The following is a 308-nucleotide window of genomic DNA, read 5'->3' on the forward strand; positions in this document are numbered from 1 at the left end:
GCGTACAGGCTGTACCTGGGGAGGGCACACACCCCCGGCGTTCACCCCCAGCGCTCCCACAAGGAGCCTGCTTGGGGAGGGGGCTGCTGCCAGGGCTGGGACCCCCATGGGGTACACATAGAGGGTCACTTTCCCACGCATGGGGGCTGGAGCTGGTGTCCCCCTGCCACAGATCTGCAGTGAGGGCAGAATGGGTTCCCCAGACAGGGACCCCCCAGCTGCTCTGGGCAGTAAGGAGCATGGAGGGGGGTGAATCCCTGTGGGGGTGTCTGTCTGTCCATCCATGTGTCCAGGAGGGCTCTGCTCAC

General features: G+C 65.6%; 1 protein-coding gene across 1 annotated transcript in view; it reads right to left on the reverse strand.

Annotated features, from left to right (window-relative positions):
* Positions 1 to 141, reverse strand: part of LOC104472285 (probable hydrolase PNKD) — a gene marked incomplete at its 3' end in the record, with an annotated part of 1,607 nt that extends 1,466 nt beyond the window's left edge. The window contains 1 exon segment of the mRNA XM_010087884.1: positions 16 to 141. Within this exon segment, the coding sequence (XP_010086186.1) occupies positions 16 to 141 (126 nt within the window).
* Positions 142 to 308: the final 167 nt, after the last annotated feature.

The sequence above is a fragment of the Pterocles gutturalis genome, unplaced genomic scaffold (assembly GCF_000699245.1).
Source record: "Pterocles gutturalis isolate BGI_N339 unplaced genomic scaffold, ASM69924v1 scaffold37981, whole genome shotgun sequence".
NCBI lineage: Eukaryota > Metazoa > Chordata > Aves > Pterocliformes > Pteroclidae > Pterocles > Pterocles gutturalis.